Source organism: Microcaecilia unicolor, chromosome 3, assembly GCF_901765095.1.
Source record: "Microcaecilia unicolor chromosome 3, aMicUni1.1, whole genome shotgun sequence".
Lineage (NCBI taxonomy): Eukaryota > Metazoa > Chordata > Amphibia > Gymnophiona > Siphonopidae > Microcaecilia > Microcaecilia unicolor.
The window spans coordinates 436,459,861-436,480,252 of record NC_044033.1 but is presented as its reverse complement, the minus strand read 5'-3'; the positions used below and the strand labels follow the sequence as shown (position 1 = coordinate 436,480,252).

The 20,392-nt window shown below is 43.0% G+C and overlaps 1 protein-coding gene across 5 annotated transcripts in view; it reads left to right on the top strand.

Annotated features, from left to right (window-relative positions):
• The window catches only part of ASAP2 (ArfGAP with SH3 domain, ankyrin repeat and PH domain 2), a 333,390-nt gene that overhangs the window by 132,815 nt on the left and 180,183 nt on the right, over positions 1 to 20,392 (top strand). For all 5 annotated transcript variants that reach the window (XM_030198894.1, XM_030198893.1, XM_030198892.1 and 2 more), the window contains exon 9: positions 11,657 to 11,743. In XM_030198894.1, the coding sequence (XP_030054754.1) occupies positions 11,657 to 11,743 (87 nt within the window). The remainder of the gene's footprint in view (positions 1 to 11,656; positions 11,744 to 20,392) is intronic.

The window sequence follows — 20,392 nt, the reverse complement described above, 5'->3', positions numbered from 1 at the left end:
TGTTGAGAGCGTAGACTTTGCCTCTTTGGGTCTGTCAGAGGGTGTCTCCCGCATCTTGCTTGCTTCCAGGAAAGATTCCACTAAGAGGAGTTACTTCTTTCTATGGAGGAGGTTTGCCGTCTGGTGTGACAGCAAGGCCCTAGATCCTCGCTCTTGTCCTACACAGACCCTGCTTGAATACCTTCTGCACTTGTCTGAGTCTGGTCTCAAGACCAACTCTGTAAGGGTTCACCTTAGTGCAATCAGTGCATACCATTACCGTGTGGAAGGTAAGCCGATCTCAGGACAGCCTTTAGTTGTTCGCTTCATGAGAGGTTTGCTTTTGTCAAAGCCCCCTGTCAAACCTCCTACAGTGTCATGGGATCTCAATGTCGTTCTCACCCAGCTGATGAAACCTCCTTTTGAGCCACTGAACTCCTGCCATCTGAAGTACTTGACCTGGATGGTCATTTTCTTGGTGGCAGTTACTTCAGCTCGTAGAGTCAGTGAGCTGCAGGCCTTGGTAGCCCAGGCTCCTTACACCAAATTTCATCATAACAGAGTAGTCCTCCGCACTTACCCTAAGTTCTTGCTAAAGGTTGTGTCGGAGTTCCATCTGAACCAGTCAATTGTCTTGCCAACATTCTTTCCCCGTCCTCATTCCTGCCCTGCTGAACGTCAGCTGCACACATTGGACTGCAAGAGAGCATTGGCCTTCTATCTGGAGCGGACCGAGCCCAACAGACAGTCCGCCCAATTTTGTTTCTTTTGATCCCAACAGGAGGGGAGTGGCTGTAGGGAAACGCACCATATCCAATTGGCTAGCAGATTGCATTTCCTTCACTTACGCCCAGGCTGGGCTGGCTCTTGAGGGTCATGTCACAGCTCATAATGTTAGAGCCATGGCAGCGTCGGTAGCCCACTTGAAGTCAGCCACTATTGAAGAGATTTGCAAAGCTGCGACATGGTCATCTGTCCACACATTCACATCTCATTACTGCCTGCAGCAGGATACCCGACGCGACAGTCGGTTTGGGCAGTCAGTGCTTCAGAATCTGTTCGGGGTATAGAATCCAACTCCACCCCCCTAGGCCCATGTTTATTCTGTTCCAGGCTGCACTCTCAGTTAGTTGGATAAATTGTTAGGTCAATCTCAGTTATGTCCTCGCCGTTGCGAGGCCCAATTGACCATGGTTGTTGTTTTGAGTGAGCCTGGGGGCTAGGGATACCCCATCAGTGAGAACAAGCAGCCTGCTTGTCCTCGGAGAAAGCGAATGCTACATACCTGTAGAAGGTATTCTCCGAGGACAGCAGGCTGATTGTTCTCACAAACCCGCCCGCCTCCCCTTTGGAGTTGTGTCTTCCCTTCTCTTTGTCTTGCTACATATGAGACTGGCCGGCACGAGCCGGTTTCGGGCGGGAAGACGGCCGCGGATGCGCGGTGCGCATCTGCGCTCGAGGGCTAGCAAAGGCTTTTGCTAGTGAAGATTCCGTTTGGAGGGGCTGCCGTGGACGTCACCCATCAGTGAGAACAATCAGCCTGCTGTCCTCGGAGAATACCTTCTACAGGTATGTAGCATTCACTTCACCTCCAGTGTTCTGACACTGCCTGGGACCGTGGCTCCCTCGGATGTGGTCTGCTACCTGCGGTAGATAACACTGACTTCATACATCCCTTCGAGTATGCTGCTTTCCCTTCTCTTCGCGCTGACTCTAGTCCCGCCCTTGCGCAAAAAGGAAATGAGGGCGGGACCAAAGTCAGAGCGAAGAGAAGGAAAGGCAGTACACTCGCTGAGTCTGTTCGCTCTTCAATGCTGCAGACGGGATCCCGGTAAGAGAGGGGGAGAGGGGGGTTGGCGATTTTAGAGGGGGGGGGACTGGCACTCCGAGGGAGGACAGAGCGAAGGAGAATGACAGAGGGAGGGAGGCCTGCAACTCGGAGGGAAAACAGAGTGAAGGAGAGTGACGGAGGGAGGAAGCCATGGAAAACGGAGGGGAGGAAAGGGGGCCGTGGGACTTGGGGGGGGAACCTTGCTAGCGCCCGTTTCCTTTCATACCGAAACAGGCCTTTTTTTACTAGTATATAATAAATTATATCTTATTAAGAATTTATAAACTTCACAAAGAATGCATACTATTTATACATACAAAAATTAAATGATAGAAAACAAATATACCCCCTGTGTCGTCTTAGTATATCGTGTCAAATAAAAATACATAAACAGAGAATGAATGTGTAGGGCATGAAAAGGTCATGCCCTAGTGTAAAAATATAATAAATTATATCTCATTAAGAATACATTAACTTTACAAAGAATGCATGTTATTTATACTTTAAAAAATAACATGATAGAAGTTTATAGTTTAGTGTATAGTTTATTTAGGGGTCCTTTTACCAAGCTGTGGGAAAAAGGGTACTGTGCATCTTTTTTCGGGCTAGTTTGCCCGTCTTCTACTTCTCTTTGCAGCTTTTCTTTGCTTTCAGGCAGAAATATTAGACTGGCAAGGGAGGAATTCACCTTTTCTCGTTTCAGGTGCCTCTCTCCTGGCACGTTTGGCCCTCCCTCCCTTTTCTGTAAGGAGCGCAGTTCTTTCTCTTATGGGGAGAGCTATTTCAGTGAGACCTGGTTGTCGCCCCTTGGCTTGGTGCTTTGCTCTACTTTTTTACAGGGAAGCTGATATGTTCCTGCTGTGGAGCTCGGCTTCCCCTTGGCTGGTTTGTCCTCGTTTGGGGTTGGTGGTTAGCTTCCTTTTTATTCATGGCCTAGCGAGAGTCGTTTCCTCAAGACAGCGTTCGGCTGCCTCTCGCTCTCTTTGGCCTGAGGATTCCAGAGCTGTGGTCCTTCCCTTTCTCTTAGCAGGGGTCTTTCTCTACATTGACTGTGCAAAAGGAATGGATCCTCAGGAGCTTAGTCAAGATCGGGAGGCGGGGCTGGTGGTTGGGAGGCAGGGATAGTGCTGGGCAGACTTATACGGTCTGTGCCAGAGCCGGTGGTGGGAAGCGGGACTGGTGTTTGGGAGGCAGGGATAGTGCTGGGCAGACTTATACGGTCTGTGCCAGAGCCGGTGGTGGGAGGCAGGGATAGTGCTGGGCAGACTTATACGGTCTGTGCCAGAGCCGGTGGTGAGAGGCGGGGCTGGTGGTTGGGAGGCGGGGATAGTGCTGGGCAGACTTATACGGTCTGTGCCCTGAAGAGCACAGGTACAAATCAAAATAGGGTACACACAAAAAGTAGCACATATGAGTTATCTTGTTGGGCAGACTGGATGGACCGTGCAGGTCTTTTTCTGCCGTCATCTACTATGTTACTATGTATTGACTGCTGCTCTATCTCAGTTGGCTAGGAGGGCGGTCATTGTGGCTCAGAAAGCACGGCTTCATCTCTGTGTTTCCATGGCTTCCACTCCTCTGTAAAGTGACGATCTGTCTCTGAGGGGTCTGTGCGGGTATGTTTCTTGGAGGCTGAGAGTGTCCTTTGGGGCATGGGGCCTTCTCTTTTAGTTGTTAACAACTCTATCTAGGCCATCTATTTGCGTTTGGTATGCAGTTCCATCTCCACAAGTTGTGCAGTTTTCTTGTTGGCCACTGGCTTCATTTTCTTCTCTGGCTGTTCACCACGGCTCCATTTATGCACGTGGAGCACAGCTCCGCTGCACGTGGAGCACATTTCCGTAACAGCAGATATAGTGCCCCTTGAGTGTGGAGTGCAGCTCCTTGGCAGCGTATAGAACGCAGTTTTTGGTCTGTGTGTGGTACGCAGCTCCATGTGTGCACGTGGACCACAGCTACGCCAGGATGGTTAGCGTAGTTTCATCTCCATATGTTGAGTGCAGTTCCTTGACTGCAGGTGGAGCACAGCTCCGTGACTACAGATGCAGCACAACTTCTGGTCTGCATCTGTAGCACAGCTCCTGTTCTGCAGGTTGCACTAACATCCAGCTCTGTCCGTGGGGTGCTGCTTTTATTTATTTATTGCATTTGTATCCCACATTTTCCCAACCTATTTGCAGGCTCAGTGTGGCTTACATAATGCCGTAATGGCAATTGCCATTTCTGGATTGAGAAATACAAAATGGTTCTTAAGTGACAGAGTAGATTAAGCAATCAAGTGTAGCGGGTTCATTTCTGGCATGAGAAATAGAGTGGTATTGCTATAGAGTTCATGAGTGACTGGGAAAATTAAGCAATCAAGTGCAGAGAGTTCGTTTCTGGAATGAGAAGTAGAGTGGTATAACGATAAAGTCCATGAGTGCCAAAGTACAGTTAAGCAATCCAGTGTCGAGAGTTCGGTTTTGTCCCGCTCTGGTATGGGTTTCGTTGTCTGGTATTTAAGATGGATCATTGTGGTATGCCTTTTCAAACAAGTTGGTTTTTAATAACTTTCGGAAGTTTGTTGGGTCGTGTATTGTTTTGAATGGCAGTCGGCAGGGCATTCCATAGTTGCGCGCTTATGTAGGAGAAGCTGGATGCATATGTTGATTTATATTTTAGTTCTTTGCAGCTAGGGCAGTGAAGATTTAGGAACGTGTGTGCTGATCTTTTTGCGTTTCTGGTTGGTAAGTCTATGAGGTTTGTGCCCTGAAGAGCACAGGTACAAATTAAAGTAGGGTATACACAAAAAGTAGCACATATGAGTTATCTTGTTGGGCAGACTGGATGGACCGTGCAGGTCTTTTTCTGCCGTCATCTACTATGTATATGTATGTTTGTCATGTATGCTGGGGCCTCGCCATGAATACTTTTGTGAACCAGGGTACAGATTTTGAATGCAATTCGTTCTTTAAGTGGGAGCCAGTGTAGCTTTTCTCTTAGGGGTTTGGCGCTTTCGTATTTCCAAATATGAGTCTGGCTGCAGAGTTTTGGGCGGTTTGGAGTTTCTTAATGATTTGTTCTTTGCATCCAGCATAGATTGCATTGCAATAGTCTAGGTGGCTTAGCACCATTGATTGTATCAGGCAGCGGAATATTTCCCTTGGGAAGAAAGGGAGTTTCCACATTGAGTGGAACATTTTCTTTGTTATATTTTTCGCTTGGCTTTCTCGTGTGAGATTTCGGTCGATTGTGACTCCGAGGATTTTCAGGCTATCTGAAACAGGGAGGGTGTAGTCTGGGTTGTTTATGGTGGTGGGTTTGTTCGTGTTGTATTGTGACGAGAGGATGAGACATTGTGTTTTTTCTGTGTTATTTTAATTGAAATGCATCCGCCCATGAATTCATGATTTGGAGACTGATTTCATTTGTGATTTCAGTTAGATCGTGTTTGAACGGGATGTAAATCGTGACATCGTCTGCGTAGATGTAAGGGTTGAGGCCATGGATAGATAGAGATTTGGCTAGAGGTGCCATCATTAGGTTGAAAAGGGTCGGTGAAAGTGGTGATCCCTGGGGTACTCCACATTCTGGTTTCCATGGTGGTGATGTGCTCGAACTTGATATCACTTGGTATGTTCTAGTGGTTAGGAAGCCCTTGATCCAACTAACTACGCTTCCCCTGATCCCAAAGTATTCTAGGATGTTTAGTAGTATTTTGTGGTTTACCATGTCGAATTGTAGGAGAAGTACACTATTGCCAGTTGCAATTTCTTGTTTGAATTTGGTTAGGAGAGTGATTAGTACTGTTTCGGTGCTGTGGTTGGTTCGTAATCCAGATTGTGATTCGTGTAGAATTAAGAATTTGTTCAGGTAGTCGGTAAGTTGCTTAGTTACCATGCTTTCCATTAGTTTGACTGCCAAAGGGATAGATGCTACCGGGCGGTAGTTGGTTGTCATTTGCTTTTCTTTTTTTTTTTTTGGGTATTGGGGTGAGTAATATGTTTCCTTTGTCCTTAGGGAAGAGTCCATGTTGTAACATGTAGTTGAGGTGTGATGTGAGGTCTCCTATGAAGCTTTGAGAGGTGGATTTTATATGGTTGTTAGGACAGGTGTCCAGTTTGCAATGGAATTTGGCGAATCTGTTGATTGCTTGGGTGACGTTTTCATCGGTGAGTAAAGCGAAATTTGTCCAGGTTCGGTCTGCCGGATATTCACCGGGGATTGGGTCCAGGCAATCGAATTTTTCGTGGTCGATGGTGTTAAGTGGTAATGTGTTTTGTAGCTTTATAATTTTCTTGTTGAAGTATTTGGCAAGGCTGTCTGCTGATGGGGTGTCTATGTTGGTTGTGGTAGCTGGTGTGGTATCTAGTAGTTTGTTCACGAGTTGGAAACGTTTGTGTGTCTTTGTAGTCTGGCCCTATTTTGGTTTTGTAGTATGATCTTTTGGTTTGTCTTATTGCATATTTGTATTTTCTTCGCATTTGTTTCCATGCGTTAAGTGTGTGTTCATTTTTTATTTTATTCCATGATCGTTCGAGCCTCCTAACTTGTGTTTTTAGTTTTTTCAGTTCTTCATTAAACCATGGTATCGAGTTGTGTCCTCTGTTTTTCTCGCAGCTGCTTCTCTGCATTTTGAGCGCATCTCCGTCTTTGCCAGAGGTGTGCAACTCCATCTCTACCAGTGGTGCGTAGTTCTGTTCGTGTAATTTGATCGCAAATCCATTTTGGTTGAGCATGGATCCTGTTGAGTACAGCTTTGCTTCTGTCTCTTGAGCACAGCTCAGCTTCTGATTGTGCAGCTCAGTTTTGTCTCTGTGGAGTGCAGTTTCACCTCGGCCTGTTGGGCACAGTTCCATCTTGTCTGTCGACTGCACCCTTCTCTGTGGGTTGGACGCGGTAACTTCTCTGTAGCTGGGGCACACCGCAGTTTAGATGGCTAGACAAGGCTGCCTTGTCTCCTTTGGCACCTTTTCTTTTCGTAGCCCGTTGGTGGCTGGTGAGAAGCTTCTCCATTCCTGGAGTTTGAATTTTTCCATGCTGTTTTTGGGGCATCTTAGCACCTTGGGAGCCTATACACCTCAGTGTAGCTACTTGGCACTCCTCTTTTTATCTCCTTTCTCTTGGCTCTGTTCTTGGTCCTTATGCCCAGAGCCAGCTGATTGACAGTACTCTCTTTTTGCGGTTGTACCCTGGTATGCTGCTGCCCTCTCTTTGTAGTTCTCCTGGAGAGTTGGGCACTCCACTTGGTTGATTCTCTCAACTCTTTATTGGAGTCGGGAGTTTGATTCTCTTACTAGGCGCGGGGTCCAGGTGGTTCCCGGGTATTTCTTCCTTTTCTTCTGTGATGTGTGGCGCACCGTTTGGATGTGCATACTCAGTAGTACTTGATAGGGTTGCTTCCTCCGACCATCTTGGACTGAGGGTGGGCTGGTGGGCCTGGGACTTTAGTCTCTGTCCGACCAGAGTTCGTAGAGGTGGACCCAGGTCTATGAGAGATGGTTCTTCTCTTTGTTCTTTAGATGCGTACTCTTTCCTTTCAAGAGGAGTTCTTTTGACATGGGCATCTATGCTACTTCTTTTGCTTCTCGGGACGGGGGATACTTAGTTTTTCTAATGCTCAGGACTTTTAGTTCAAGTCCTACAGCTTAGATTCCTTTTCTAGTAACTATCTCTGTTCATTTTGATAGCCTGGTGGTTCAGATGTTCAGATCCTCTTCTGCTGCTAGGTTTTTCCTGTGTGTATAGGTTTGCCGATTTTTCAACCTTCTGCACTCTTCTTCAGTTTCTCCCGCCGTCTTTGGGAAACTGCTTTGCTACATCCCATTAGTCTGGACTAGTCTGGTATAGATGACAAGGAAGGAAAAATTATGTTCTTACCTGATAATTTTCTTTCCTTTAATCATACCAGAATAGTAGTTCCACAACACTATGATTCAGTGGGATTTCCTGCTGCACTGCCTAGTTCATCTTCTGTATTCAGTGTCCTGCCACTTGTTGTGGTGCCAGCTCTGTATGACTCCTGTTAATTGGAGACCATGGAGTTCTTTCCTTGGATTCTGGGGTGGATCTGTATGTGCTTGGGCAAGCCTAGTATGGCATATTGCCTCCTACTTTACTGTGAGGAGAGGTGGCAGTTGCCTTCGGCTGAGCAGGAGCAGTGAGGCTCTGCACCTTGGCTCCAAGAGTTTGCCTGTTTGGTATTCGTGTTTTCTTCTAGACTTTAGGGCACCAGTGCTTGGCTATTTGAAATACTGAACATTCCGGGCTGCATGATACCCTTGAGGGGCGGATTACTTGGAACTATTTTCTCTGTCTCCTTCCGCTGGTGGATGGACATAACCCATTAGTCTGGATTGGTCTGGTATGATTAAAGGAAAGAAAATTATCAAGTAAGAACATAAATTTTCCTTTAGCATGCCCTAATCATTAGATTGTGCTAAATCTGATAGTGTGCCTTAGTAAAAGATCCCCTTCGTTTGGTGTAATTTGTTGGCTTCGCTTTGTAATATCTTCCAACCATACTTTTTGCTATTTGCCGTAAGGTAGGTCCTTGGCCCAGATATGTGTTGTGTCTTTTAGGATCATTTGCACATCATTCCTTCTTTTATTTATTTATTGTTTGCAATTTTTAGTCTTACAATGGGTCCATCAATAAAGCATATATGTTTTCACAAGTTGAGACTGAGTCCCCTATGGACATTTTAATGAGTTTTGCATACATTGACTATATTTCTCATGTAACCTTATGATTGGTGAATAAACTTTATTCTTTTTAGCACCTTGGGACATTTTTCTGTGGTCTTTCCACATAGTTTTTTTTTTGTTGTTGTTCATTCTTTTGTGGAAGTGCTGACTTTCTCTTTGGTTTTGTTTGGACCTAGAGATGATTGTGCTCAATTTTGTGACTGTTTCAATCTAGCAGCTGAGCTTCTGAAGTCTTTTCCTACTCCTTAGAGGAGTGTGGTAGCCGTGTTAGTCCACTCTTAAGGTTATCAATAGAAATCAAACATAATAAAACATGGAAAAGAAAATAAGATGATACTTTTTTTATTGGACATAACTTAATACATTTCTTGATTAGCTTTTGAAGGTTGCCCTTCTTCGTCAGATCGGAAATAAGCAAATGTGCTAGCTGACAGTGTATATAAATGAAAACATTCAAGCATTACTATGACAGTCTGACAGGGTGGGAGGATGGGGGTGGGTCGGAGGTATGCATGGGGACATCAAAGCATATCATTGATATTCTAACAGGATGGGTGTGGATAGGTGAGGGGTGGGGTGATCAACAGAGACATACAGCTTTATGGTTTATAATGGGCTAGGAACCCCAGGTCCTTGTTAAGTCCTTTCTGTTGGGTGTTAAAATATTCAATCATTCTGACTTCAAAGGTCTTACGTTCTTGTATGGTTTTAAAGTTACCTTTCAGTATTCTCACTGTGAAATCACTGGCCTTCCGACAACCACCCAACTTAAAATACAAGCTAATCAGAAGTAAACTTCCATCACAGACTGAAAAGGAACAGAAGGGCACACGTCCCTGTAATTTATCCAGTTGCAAACTATGCCAAAATATTTCACAGGACCCCACAGTTACCCACAAAGGAAAATATTCAACATCAAGGGATCTTTCACTTGCTCATCTTCCAATATATCATTCCATGTAAAAAATGTAACGAAGGATGCTATATTGGAGAAACAGGCCAGATGCTTAAGACAAGATTCAATTTACATAGACATCACATGAACAATACAGCCAGTAGGGCCCCCACCCCGGTGGGACAGCACTTATTTTATTTTATTTTTTTTATTTGTTGCATTTGTATCCCACATTTTCCCACCTATTTGCGGGCTCAGTGTGGCTTACAATAAGACTTGAATAATAGAAATACATTTGTTACAACTAGGTTATGGATTACATTGAACAGAGTTGTGCTAGACATTCGAATATCATTGGTAGTATAACAATGGGACAACAACATAGAAACATTAGAAGGAGACAATGGGAAAAAAGGGCATTATTAGGCACCTAGACATATAGTGTACATAGTTCCGTGGATGAATGTATGATTGACTGGATAAAGGGACAGAACCAGGACACTGTACCAGTGATTTCACAGAGAGAATACTGAAAGGTAACTTTAAAACCATATAAGAACGTAAGACCTTTGAAGTCAGAATGATTGAATATTTTAACACCCAACAGAAAGGACTTAACAAGGACCTGGGGTTCCTAGCCCATTATAAACCATAAAGCTGTATGTCTCTGTTGATCACCCCACCCCTCACCTATCCACACCCATCCTGTTAGAATATCAATGATATGCTTTGATGTCCCCATGCATACCTCCGACCCACCCCCATCCTCCCACCCTGTCAGACTGTCATAGTAATGCTTGAATGTTTTCACTTATAAACACTGTCAGCTAGCACATTTGCTTATTTCCGATCTGACGAAGAAGGGCAACCTTCAAAAGCTAATCAAGAAATATATTAAGTTATGTCCAATAAAAAAGGTATCATCTTATTTTCTTTTCCATGTTTTATTTTGTTTGATTTCTATTGATAACCTCCTCCTTAGGAAAGGTTAAACATCGGCATACTACACAGGAATAGTGAAAACACTGGAAGATTTTTATTGGTAGTTTAGTAACAACAGGCATCAACACAGCATGCAAAATGTGTTGTCCAGAAAAAATATAAACTTCTTTATGAAAGAGTTACAAAGACTGAAAAATATCACTGATATCACACAGCGCAACAATCAAGCCACAAGAGCTTTTTATAACTATCATTTTCTCTCCTTCCCAGAAACCCCTCCCCAACACAGACTTTTATAAGGCACGGTACATTGGAGATACTCAGTTCTTAAATTTTTTACCTCATAGGAAGGTAACATATGTAGTTAGCTTTTAGTAAGCCAGGAAATTTCTTGTTTCAAGATATACTGCATCCTTGTAGAAGTTCTAGCTTGTCTCCTGATACAGGGAGGTTAATTTTCAAAAGCATTTATGATTAAACAGTACTTTGTGTGCTGAAATAGGATTATTTAAAATGTTGTGCTTGTACATGGATAATATAATGTGCATACAGCCTATACATGTGTATCTTTTACCAAGTCTAAATGGAGGAATTCTTTGGGATGGGGTTCAAATTTGTGCACATGCTTTTGAAATTTCATCAATGCAATAAAGAACAGGTATAAATATAAGCGGAGAAACTTCTTGGGATAAGTTTAAAAGCAGAAATATGTGCAGATTTTCGGTTTGAATATTAACCAAAGCCTACACAAGAAAAGATGTGCGTAATTCTTACACATGCACACTGTTATAAAATTACCCTGCTAAGAGATCAATTTTCAAAACTATTTTCAGGGTAATAAATAATTTTACCTGCTTTTGGAAGTGGTTGAGGTGGGGGAACTAAAACATATATAATTTTGGTCAAAAGAAGTATCCACACAAAAAATGTGAGGGAGTTGCCTTTTTCTTAGGAAATTTTCAAGTAAAATTATATAAATTATATATATATATATATATATATATATAATATATTACTTTTGAAAATTAGTGCAAATTAGTGCAAAGTTCATCTGTAAAAAAATACCCATATAGTGTGCAGATTTCCCGCTTAAAGATAGGTTTCTGTTGTAGTCATACTGACATGCGTCTAATAAGGGTACTGCTCTTGGTCTGAGTGTGGAGCTTAGAATTGGAAGTATTTACTTTTTGAATAAGTCTCAGGTTTTCTGTCATTTTATTTAAAGGCAAAATCAGTATATTGTTTTTATTTAAATAACAAAATGCCAAAAACAGTTAATTTATCAATAAAATTAAAAAAATTAACTTTATTCTTTATTCTAGATTAAGCAAGTACAAGATGAAGAAAGAAAACAATTAACACAGCTTAGAGATATTTTAAAATCTGCACTTCAAGTAGAGCAGAAAGAGGTGAGCATATGCAATCTGTTTTGAGTGTGGGGTTTTTGTTTTGTTTTATATAAAAGCAATAATCTGGGCTATTGTGCAAACTTTTTTTTTTTGTCTCATTTCTGCTTTTATGGCTGGCTGTGCCCTCCATAAGCCCTCGGGTAGAACATTTTCCTAGAATGGAGCAATTATGGGCACAGTACCTGGTACTGACTTACACATACTATATGAGGCTTTTCACATGATTCATTCGGTCAGGGCCCCAAATCAGAGGCAGCAGATCATACATCTCTATATCCCTGCACCCTGCCTAATCATTTCTGTAGTACTACTAATCATTTCTGTAGCACTACTAAATGTACGCTGCGCTGTACATATTATATGCAGGTACTTTCTCTGTTCCTAGAAAGCTCACAATCTAAGTTTTTGTACCTGGGGCAATGTAGGGTTAAGTGACTTGTCCAAGGTCACAAGGAGATGCAGTGGGAATCAAACGCAGATCACCAGGATCAAAGTCTGCTGCATTAACCACTAGGCTGTTCCTCCACTCCTGATCTGAAGCTTTCCTCTGACCCGTTCTCCTATGCAGAAGCAGGAAGTGATGTCAGAGGAGGCGGGACTGGCCGCAGGGAAAGCTTTGGAGCAGACCGCAGGCAGCATATGTACATCACTGCCACTGTTGGGGACCAATAGAAGGTTGCGTTTAGACTGGGGGGGGGGGGGGTTGAGAGGGGGCAGATGCCAAACCCTGGGAGGGAGGGAAGTGAGTTGCAGAACTGGAGGGGGCGCCACCTGTGGAAACTATGACCAAGGGAGTGAGCTCTAGCAGCCATGAGAAGAGCTTGGTGCTGCTCTCCATCAAGTTGTGTCATGGAGTCAGAGAGAAGTGCTGGACAATGGGAGGGAAGGAGGGAGGAAGGGAAAAGAGAGAGAGATATTGGACCCCAGGAAACAAAGAGAAATAATGTCCTGGGGGAAGAGGAGAGGGAGGGAGGGAAGGAAGAGAGAGGATCTGAGGGTGGGAGGGAGCCAGATTATCAGTACTTTAGGGAAGAGAAGTGGGATGGGTTTGATATACCGCCTTTCTGTGATTACAGTAGAGTAATGTGGTAGCCGTGTTAGTCCATTTTTAAAGGTAATCAGTAGAAATAAAATAAAACATAGAAAAGAAAATAAGATGATACATTTTTTATTGGACTAACTTAATACATTTTTTGATTAGCTTTCGAAGATAACCCTTCTTCAGATCAGGTCAGCTCGGTGGGACATTGCTATCCTTTGAAAACAGGCAGTTGATCTAATTTTGGAAGACTGTTTTCTGAGATTATCAGAGCTAGTAGTATTTGAGAAGTTGACTGATCCACCGAGAAGATGTTTTGATCATGCAGTGGAGGGACGGACTCATCTAGAATGTTTGCTGGGGGAGGTGGGGGGTTGGTAATGTTGATGTCAACAGGTCAGCTTGAACTACTACTACTATTTAACATTTCTAAAGCGCTACTAGGGTTACGCAGCGCTGTACAATTTAACATAGAAGGACAGTCCCTGCTCAAAGAGCTTACAATCTAATGGACAAATGTACAGTCAGTCAAGTAGGGGCAGTCAAATTGGGGCAGTCTAGATTTCTTGAGAGGTATAAAGGTTAGGTGCCGAAGGCAAAATTGAGGAGGTGGGCTTTGAGCAAGGATTTGAAGATGGGTAGGGAGGGGGCTTGGCGTAGGGGCTCAGGAAGTTTATTCACGCATAGGGTGAGGCAAGGCAGAATGGGCGGAGCCTGGAGTTGGCGTTGGTGGAGAAGGGTACTGAGAGGAGGGATTTGTCCTGTGAGCGGAGGTTTCGGGCGGGAACGTAAGGGGAGATGAGGGTGGAGAGGTAATGAGGGGCTGCAGACTGAGTACATTTGTAGGTGAGGAGAAGCTTGAACTGTATGCGGTATCTGATCGGAAGCCAGTGAAGCGACCTGAGGAGAGGGGTGATATGAGTATATCGGTTCAGGCGGAATATAAGACATGCAGCAGAGTTCTGAACGGATTGAAGGGGGGATAGATGGCTAAGTGGGAGGCCAGTGAGGAGAAGGTTGCAGTAGTCAAGGCGAGAGGTAATGAGAGCATGGATGAGAGTTCGGGTGGTGTGTTTAGAGAGGAAAGGGCGAATTTTGCTGATGTTAAAGAGAAAGAAACGACAGGTCTTGGCTGTCTGCTGGATATGCGCAGAGAAGGAGAGGGAGGAGTCGAAGATGACTCCGAGGTTGCGGGCAGATGAGACGGGGAGGATGAGGGTGTTATCAACTGAGATCGAGAGCAGAGGAAGAGGAGAGGTGGTCTTTGGTGGAAAGACGATAAGCTCGGTCTTGGACATGTTCAGTTTCAGGTGGCGGTTGGACATCCATGCAGCAATGTCGGATAAGCAGGCCGATACCTTGGTCTGGGTCTCCACGGTGATCTCTGGTGTGTAGAGATACAGCTGGGTGTCATTAGCATAAAGATGATACTGGAAACCATGAGATGAGATCAGTGAGCCCAGGGAAGAGGTGTAGATTGAAAAAAGAAGGGGTCCAAGGACAGATCCCTGGGGAACTCCAACAGAGAGCGGGATGGGGGTGGAGGAAGAACCATGAGAGTGTACTCTGAAGGTGCGGTGAGAGAGATAGGAGGAGAACCAGGAGAGGACAGAGCCCTGGAACCCAAATGAGGACAGTGTGGCGAGAAGTAGATCATGATTGACAGTGTCAAACGCGGCGGATAGATCAAGGAGGATAAGGATGGAGTAGTGGCCTCTGGATTTGGCAAGGAACCACTTGCTGCCCTGCCATAGTAGTGGCAGGTGATAGGGGCTGAGGGATAGGGAGGTGATCTTGATGGTGAGGTTTGATATTCTTTTGTACAATGGAGCTGTTGTGTTTATGTTGGGTTTTTTTTTCATTGTTACACCAAAACTTTAATAAACATTTATTGAAACAACAAAAGAAAAAGAAAAATGTATTCATTGGTCCTATAAAACTCTTTTGAACATACTAGTGTTTATAAAGTATCATGCAAAAATATCATCACAATATAACATAATATAATATAATATAAAAAAAACATGTTTCTGCGCACTAATCAAAAGTGTCCAGATCTTTCTCTTGAACAATGTCCAAATGCCTAACAGAGGCCTTTGTTTTGCTAGCAAACTAGCTGCTTCCGTGTGGAACTTACTGTGAACTCTCCTTAACACATATTGAGGAGAGTTCAGCACAAGTTCCTTTCTTGAATCATTTAGGGCCTCTTATATCAAGCCACACTAGCAGTTCCCATGTGGCAATGCTGATGAAGCCCATTTAGAGTGAATGGGCTTTGTTGGCATTGTCATATTGGGGTCTGTTAGCACAGTTTGATAAGAGGCCCTTAGTTTGCTAGTGAAATGAAGGCCTTCATTGGGCATTCAGACATTTTTAAGAGAAAGATTTGGATGCATTTGAACAGATGAGTTCATATAAAATAATTTTGATACGAGGTAATGTGATATTTTGTTTATGCAAGGTGGGACTGTCTTTTTTGTGTATGGTGTACGCGCTGCGTATGCCTTGTAGCGCTATAGAAATGTTAAATAGTAGTAGTAGTAGTACTTGTGACCTGGATTTGCCACGGTTGGAAACAGGATAGTGAGCTTGATGGACCATTGGTCTGACCCAGTATGGCTATTTTATGATATTTTTGCAAGATATTTATAAAAAATTGCTGTGCTCAAAGGAGTTGTTTTGGTATGTTTTTTGCAAGAGAACCTTACGAGACTGGGCATCCAAATGGCAGATGATGTTTAATGTGAGCAAATGCAAAGTGATGCATTTGGGAAAGAGGAACCCGAACTATAGCTACGTGATGCAATTTTAGGAGACACCGACCAGCAAAAGGATCTAGATGTCATCATTGATGATATGTTGAAACCCTCTTCTCAGTGTGTGGCAGTGGCTAAGAAAGCAAATAGAATGTTAGGAATTATTAGGAAAGGAATGTAAAACAAAAATGAGGACATTATAATGTCTTTGTATCACTCTATGGTGCGAATGCACCTTGAATACTGTGTGCAATTTTGGTCACCGCATCTAAAAAAGATATAGTGGAATAAGAAGAAGGGCGACAAAAATGATAAAGGGGATGAGAAGATTTCCCAATGAGGAAAGTCTGAAGCAGCTAGAGCTCTTCAGCTTGGAGAAAAGTCAGCTGAGGGGAGATATGATAGAGGTCTATAAAATAATGAATGGAATGGGTAGACGTGAATCGCTTGTTTACTCTTTCCAAAAATACTAGGAGTAGGGGGCACACAATGAAGCTACAAAGTTGGAGAAAATATTTTTTCACTCAATGTATAATTAAACTCTGGAATTCGTTGCCAGAGAATGTAGTAAAAGCAGTTAGCGGGGTTTAAAAAAGGTTTGGCTATCTTCTTAAAAGAAAAGTCCCTAAGCCATTATTAAGATGACTTGGGGAAAATCCACTGCTTATTTCTAGGATAAGCAGCATAAAATGTATTGTACTGTTTTCGGATCTTGCCAGGTACTGGTGACCTGGATTGGCCACTGTTGGAAACAGGATACTGTGATTGATGGACCTTAGGTCTCTCCCAGTTTGGCAATACTTACGTTTTTATGTTCTTGTTATAGTCTTTCAAATCTTTTCTGTGGAGGCTGACTTCAGGTGGGCAATTACTTCCATGGCTCTGACATTGTGAGTCCTGGCAGTTCCTTCCAGGATCTGGTTTCCCTAGGAATGAATGAATGTGCATCTTTTTAATGTCCATACCATATATACATGAACTTTATCTTGTAACCACATCCCTGAATCAGTTCCTTGCCATTTCAAGTAACAAACCTGTAAACAACTACTGCAAATGTCATTAAGATGATACTGCCCTTCAGAAATCCCAGCATTTCAGCATATCTCAGTATTTTACTGCATTCATTTTACTTCTGTTAATATGAAGGATATTTCACTATTTACCTCCAGGAATCTTCTAGATCAGTGGTTTGTAAGTTCAAAAGATAAGGTGATTATTCTTGGCTTTGGTGCTAAGCACATGCCCCAAACGTTTGAATCATGTAAGCTGGCAATAAGGAGGAATGTGCTTTGTTCAGAAAACACTATATTTTATTGGTAATATATATAGATATATATAACATAAAATAACATAACAGCAGTTCTTATATACTGTATCAACCATTGGCTCAAAATGGCTTACAAAGCAAACATTATCAGCAAAAATATCACAAACAACTTGAAGTAATAGACTAAACAAAAACCATCTGACTGTTAAAATACTTCTAAAATAGCCAAAATTTCATCATTATATGGAATTTCAAATAATTCTGTTCCATTCAAAGATCTAATGGCATAGAATTCCAAGATACAACTGCTGCAAAACTAAATAACTTTTTGCAGGAAGAATTGAACTTCAAGGAGGATGGTGAAGGAACTGAAAATGTGTTCTGTGTGTCTGCTCCTCTTACAAGGAGCTAGAGGAAGAAGATATTCTGGACAAAGTCCATATAAAATTTTAAAAAGTAAACAGGAAGTTACCCAATGTGTAGCAACAAACCATGTAGCCATAATTCTTATCAGCAATTTGACACAATAATAATAATAGCAACTACTGCAGCTATTAATTTGTTCCTAGTAAAACAATAGTCTCACTAATGAACAAACAGAAGTAACACTTAGAACCAAAGTAGCCTGATTTGCACTTTGGAAACAAAAGAAATCCTGTCTACTTTACCCCTGAACTATGCACCAGCAGTTGGAATGGTTGTTTTTCACTTTCTGAGCTCCAAGCTGGCTTATCCTTCATATAGCTCCTGTGCCAGCTGTGGGCTCAAATGCACAAAGGTTCTAATGAGATAATGTTCCACAGCTCCACAAAGTGTATGTTTCTCTGGCATCTGAGAGTAAAACTGGCTTTGCTGCTTCTTTCTTGGTTACTTTTTAGTTGTTTCTCATAGGTTTTACTCTGCTGTTCCTTAGGTGGTATGGAGATGTTACACTTAGGTGTTAACTGTTGCTCATCAGTTCTATATACTGATTATACTCTGAGCCCTGCAAGTCTGTTCTCTGACTGGATGAACTGGACACACTGATTCTAGCAGAGCCAGTCAGATGCTTGCTATTAAGTGGCAGATAGATGGACCATAGTCTTGAATGATAGACCAAGCACAGGCCAAGAAATGGTACCAGACTTTAGAACTGGTATACAACATTTTTGATTTACAAGGTCTTCCAGGCTATGTTTAGCCAAGTAAGCTCTGAGACACCGTGTTCACAGAAGAGAATAATGAGTTGCGGTTGTATTCAGTCTTCACTCAGGCAGCAAATTATTTGGCTGTAGTCACATCCCAAAGTGCAATTCACAGGAAATGGTGACAGATTGGTTCAGAATGGTTTGATGTAGGCCTCAGGTGTACACAAAAAGGTATGGATAGGCGGTAAACCTATAGGTTCCTAAATCTGCCCTGGTAAACTACCAATCAGGCATGATTTGGGGATATCTGTTATAAATATTCATGAAATAAATTTGCATACATTGCTTATAGTTTATGAAAATTTATCTCCTGCACATTTTGTGGATATCATGAAAGCAATACTAACAGTCTTTGTGTTTTACAATATCAGTTAAAAGAAAAATGGAAATAAACTCCATTGTATCACAGAAAAGATCAGAAGAAAGTGTTCCTAGGAAAGCTTGGTACATCGTATTCAGTGCCAAGAAATGTGTTAACTAATCATTGTTCTATATGTTTGCTGGAAGCCTTATGTTTAAGTTTCAGTTTGATACAAATTAACCAACAGTCACAAACTCACAAATCAGATCATGAGTGCATTTAAGTAATCTATAGCAATTTATTCAACTACTCCTAGATCATGTAGGGTTTATCAGGAGGGGCATAATCGAATGGGGCGTCCAAGTTTTCCTGAGGACATCCTCGCAGGATGTCCCGGCGAAGGGGCGGGGAAACCCGTATTATCGAAACAAGATGGGCGTCCATCTTTCATTTCAATAATACGGTCGGGGACGCCCAAATCTCAACAGTTAGGTCAACTTTAGAGATCGTCGTCCTTAGAGATGTCATCCCTGGTTTTCGGCGATAATGGAATCCGAGGATGCCCATCTCAGAAACGACCAAATGCAAGCCCTTTGGTCGTGGGAGGAGCCAGCATTCGTAGTGCAGTGTCCCCCTGACATGCCAGGACACGAACTGGGCACCCTAGGGGGCACTGCAGTGGACTTCAAAAATTGCTCCCAGGTGCATAGCTCCCTTACCTTGGGTGCTAAGCCCCCCAACCCCCCCCCCCCCCCAAATCCACTCCCCACAACTGTACACCACTGCCATAGTCCTAAGGGGTGAAGGGAGGCACCTACATGTGGGTACAGTGGGTTTTGGGTGAGTTTTGGAGGGCTCACATTTACTACCACAAGTGTAACAGGTGGGGGGGGGGGGGGGCCTGGGTCTGGCTGCCTGAAGTGCACTGCGCCCACCAAAACTGCTCCAGGGACCTGCATACTGCTGTCATGGAGCTGGGTATGACATTTGAGGCTGGCAAAAAATATTTTTAGTTTTTTTTTTTTAAGGGTGGGAGGGGGTTAGTGGCCACTGGAGGAGTAAGAGGAGGTCATCCCCAATTCCCTCCGGTGGTCATCTTGTCATTTTGGGAACCTTTTTGAGGCTTGGTCGCAAGAAAAAATGGACCAAGTAAAGTTGGCCAAGTGCTTGTCGAAGACGCCCTTCTTTTTTTCATTATCGGCCGAGGATGCCCATGTGTTAAGCACGCCCCAGTCGCGCCTTCGCTATCCCTCCGACATGCCCCCAGGAACTTTGGTCGTCCCCATGACGGGAAGCAGTTGGGAACGCCCAAAATCGGCTTTCGATTATGCTGATTTGGGTGACCCTGGGAGAAGGACGCCCATCTCCCGATTTTGTGATGAAAGATGGGCGCCCTTCTCTTTTGAAAATAAGCCTGCAGATCTTTCTGTAATTATTGCTTCCTTTTCTAGTACATATAAAATCTTGAGCTACCATATACACGAGCCCCTATTAAGCATGTCACTTGTAGGTCATTACAAAAATACGTTGAGCTGTAAAGGGTTCAAAAATCAGTTGACAAAATTATCTTGATCCATTCTACAATGTGGTGGTTATGTTTGACTTAAACAAGCAGGAAGAAATGGGCTACATTCTACTGTGTTGGGAAACCGGAGTAGAGAAATAGCAACTTGGTTGTGAATGAGGGATAAAAAGATTCAAATCCCATTTGTCTTCATGACTCTTTACCTTAGGCAAGTCACTTCATCCTCTGTTGCCTCAGGTATAACTACTCTGTGTGCTGTTTCAGACAGGGAAAAACTCATATAACTCACTTAATCTTGGATTTGGATAAGTTAGTAATTTAAATATAAAAAACAAATTTTTTCTTGGCCAAATATGGGTCATGCATTTTATATGCCACCTTTCTGTGGTACAACCAAAGTGGTTTTACATATTATATACAGGTATGTGAAAAAGCCATGTTAGCAAGGTCTTTTGTGAGGTTTGTTGACTTTACTAAGACTTTTGAAATACGGAAAGGAGAGAGTGTGGGCAGTAGTTCTTAAACTTTCTGGTTGTCCAAAGCAGTTGGTTAAGGCAGTGGTTTCAACCAAGTC